This window comes from Adiantum capillus-veneris, chromosome 4 (assembly GCF_014529385.1).
Source record: "Adiantum capillus-veneris isolate H3 chromosome 4, ASM1452938v2, whole genome shotgun sequence".
Classification (NCBI taxonomy): Eukaryota; Viridiplantae; Streptophyta; class Polypodiopsida; order Polypodiales; family Pteridaceae; genus Adiantum; species Adiantum capillus-veneris.
Window position 1 is genome coordinate 60,678,567 of NC_140934.1, and position 3,575 is coordinate 60,682,141.

At 41.3% G+C, this 3,575-nt stretch overlaps 1 protein-coding gene across 1 annotated transcript; it reads right to left on the bottom strand.

Moving 5' to 3' along the window:
* Window positions 1-863: 863 nt before the first annotated feature.
* Window positions 864-2,807, bottom strand: LOC147459269 (membrane protein PM19L-like). Its single transcript, XM_086509803.1, has 4 exons — window positions 2,499-2,807; window positions 2,170-2,347; window positions 1,927-1,975; window positions 864-1,291 (listed from the first exon to the last, which is right to left on the bottom strand). The coding sequence occupies exons 1-4, from the start codon at window positions 2,623-2,625 to the stop codon at window positions 1,136-1,138; spliced, it is 510 nt and encodes a 169-aa protein (XP_086365929.1). The 5' UTR covers window positions 2,626-2,807; the 3' UTR covers window positions 864-1,135.
* Between the last annotated feature and the right edge of the window lie 768 nt (window positions 2,808-3,575).

Genomic DNA, 3,575 nt, shown 5'->3' on the forward strand with positions numbered 1-3,575 from the left:
TTCCTCCGAGCCACAGCGGCATCTCCACAAATTCGCGTTAAAACTAATGGGTTTAAAATTAGAGGGACATACTTGCGCGAGCAAGCCTGTTTAGCTGCTCTTAGTGGCAACCCACACAACAAAAAGAAAATTAGTCTATACCTCAACCTCTATGAGCCCCTTGCTCTACTGCCCATTTCCCTCAACCTCGGCGTGCATCTTTCTCATCTCCCCGTCACCTCGCCCGCACCTGCTCATGCTCTCTTGCTCTACCTGTTGCGTCGCCTACCACCTCTCATTCCCCTTCAAATTTCCCCTCTAAATGGAGATCTCACTTAATTCATTTTTGTTTGAATTACTCCTAGCTAATACCCCTACTATATGGGAACGTTTTAAAAAATTTCCATATGAGATTCCTCGCTTGCAAGTTATGCTCCCCTTTCTCCTTGCTCTGCTCGAAACCATAACCGTGAGTCCTCAAACACTCACCTTACTCCATCAATTGTAGTCCCCCCCTCTCTCTTCCCTTTCATTCCTTCACGCTTACTCCCTCTTGTCCACCTTGTGCATTGCTCATCCTATGTTTAGACTCATTGCAGAGAGAGAGAGAGAGAGAGAGAGAGAGAGAGAGAGAGAGAGAGAGAGTTGCAATCACGGCTCACATGCCCACAATCAAGAGAGAGAAAGCAAGGACTACCTATAGCAAGCTTGCAAAATAATCTCTAAGAGATCTTGTTATCATACTAATAGCACCATAGTCCGCTCCCATACCCCTCCTTGGGTACAAGTCCACACACTTACATGGTTGATGACCTTTGTAGTTCTAATTCATACCTAATTCATGCTCAAAATAAATACAATTTAGCACCAAAGCTCCACAAAAATGATTGAAAAGATGAAACTATATTATTCACAAATCAATGACATGTTTACAAAAGGTTGTTTGTATAGAATTAACGTATGGAGAAATTTAAAGCATTGGTGGAAAGGGTGCAAATGGGAGTGGGTAGACAGCTTATTGGTTTTGCACAGCAAGCACGAACGATACAACATACATGGTTGGGCCAAAAGGCTCAATGACATGCCAAAATATAACTAGCTTTTTACTATCGAGACTATGGTGACGAAGATTGTCTAGCTCTTGGCACGAAAGGGTCTACTCCTTTACTACTACGGGAGGTGGAGATGTAACTTCAACCGCAGGTTCTCTGCTCTTGACAACATACTCTCCACGATATGCTCCAGCTCCAACTCCAAGCAAGTACAACAATTGGGTTACTGCCACAATGATTACCAAGGCCTCCAAAACTTGCTGCACATAACCAAGTTGAAAATAGTGTTTTATCACATTGCAGATATTAAGTTGTAAATTGAATACTAATTTTTATTTTTAATCCACCTTGGATATTCCATTGATAATTTAGACATTGCACTAAACTTTTCATGAAAAGGCGAATCAGATGATACCAAGATCGATATTGTTTAGATTTTTTGTTAATGCTTTATAATGGAAATTTGTTTTTGAGGTTTTTAAAACATAAGAGACACTCAAGGCCTAGTAATGGTACACTTTTCAGTAATTCACACCATGACACATAAGCAAGATTGTAAGAATATCCTAACTTTTTTGTCTCTAAATTGGGGACAGATATGTCTCTAATTTGAGGGTCAAAGTTTTTTGTCTTTAAACTGACTCGTTAAAGAGGTATCTTTCTTTGTTACTCCTTATAGCTGGTCTTAAATAGTTTTGCTGTTTAATGTAATTTTTGACAACTAGCTTGGATTTCACTTTTTGTTTGATCGCAAAAAGGTCGTTGCGGTCGTTATAAAACAAGGTTGGACTGTAGGCTAGAATGGGTGACCATACACACTAGCTATAGTCGAGATTGCGGTTGAGATTGCGTGAAATTTTTCTAGCAAGACGAAAAGAGCACAAAATAGGCTTACCAATAGAACGTCATTGACACCACCCATGCTGATTTCTTTCCATGCAAGCCTACAAAAAACATAAGCATTTGAGAAATCTCATGAAAACAGAAGTTATTTAGCAATTGGTGAAAGAAGGTCAATCTCAAAATTTTAGCTAGTTTTTAAAGCAAAAATATAAAAATTTACGTGAATGATATTTTTTTTGGGAAACATTGGTTTGCACATTGTGCAAAATAAGAAAAGTAAATTTATTTTAATTACCCCATGGCGAGGAGGGTCAGGAGCCAAGCGATGAAGGCAGCGGCGTTGCTGCCAGCCAGGCTTTGGTGGTGCCACGTCCTCAAGTGGTGGGCCCCGCTAAACTTGGCAGCTATTCCCACCACCCCCGCTAGCAGTGCAAATATGACGAAGTAGAAGGTGGCCGGGTTGTATGATAGCTCTGCATGCATGGACACACAAGGTCAGCTCTCCTCCCTCTCTTTCTCTCTCTCTCTCATCTCTCTTTCTCACACACGCATACACATTCTCTCTCTCTCTCTCTCTCTCTCTCTCTCAAACACGCACGCGCGCGCACACACACAGAGTGGTACCTTCCCATCCTCGATCAATGGCTTTATTGAGAGCCCATCCGGCAATGGCAGCAATTACTATGTACAGGATGAAGTTGAGGAAGACCAAGGGAGCCACGAGCAAGCGTCTAATATTGAAGAAAGCCATAGTCTCTCTCTCTCTCTCTCTCTCTCTCTCTCTCTCTCTCGTACAGGCTATCAACTAGTGCGCCAGTGGGCTTATATAAAGAAGACTAGCGCTGTTGTAATTTGAAGTTTGCTTAAAGGACTTGGGAGAGTAGGAGGAAGGAGGGTGCGCTTGAGCTTTCGACTGGCTCTCGCCTTCCTTTGCTTTCACAGCTTTGCTCCCTATATCAACTCCAAGCGATCGGCCTAACAAGAAGCTGTGAAAGCGAAGCTACCAACATGCACTTGGCAAAGTTCTATCAACATTTCAATATTGTAATGCTTCTCATCTTCAAAAGGTCAATTACCAAAGCTACATTACCTAACATTGATTCTCACTTTCTCCTATCCATCCATGCACATTCTCTACCCACACTCAACATGAAAAATGCGCCAATGTGTGTTCAAGGCCCACAATTTTTAGTATGGTTGACTACTACAATTTACAACTCTCTCTCTCTCTCTCTCTCTCTATATATATATTAGCTCTCTCTCTCTCTCTCTCTCTCTCTCTATGCTCTCTCTCTCTCTCTCTCTCTCTCTATGCTCTCTCTCTCTCTCTCTATGCTCTCTCTCTCTCTCTCTCTCTCTCTATATATATATTAGCTCTCTCTCTCTCTCTCTCTCTATATATATATAGAGAGAGAGAGAGAGAGAGAGAGAGCATAGAGAGAGAGAGAGAGAGAGCTAATATATATATATTAGCTCTCTCTCTCTCTCTCTCTCTATATATATATTTTAGCTCTCTCTCTCTCTCTCTATATATATATTAGCTCTCTCTCTCTCTCTCTCTCTATATATATATTAGCTCTCTCTCTCTCTCTCTCTATATATATATTAGCTCTCTCTCTCTCTCTCTCTCTCTATATATATATTAGCTCTCTCTCTCTCTCTCTCTCTCTATGCTCTCTCTCTCTCTCTCTCTCTATATCT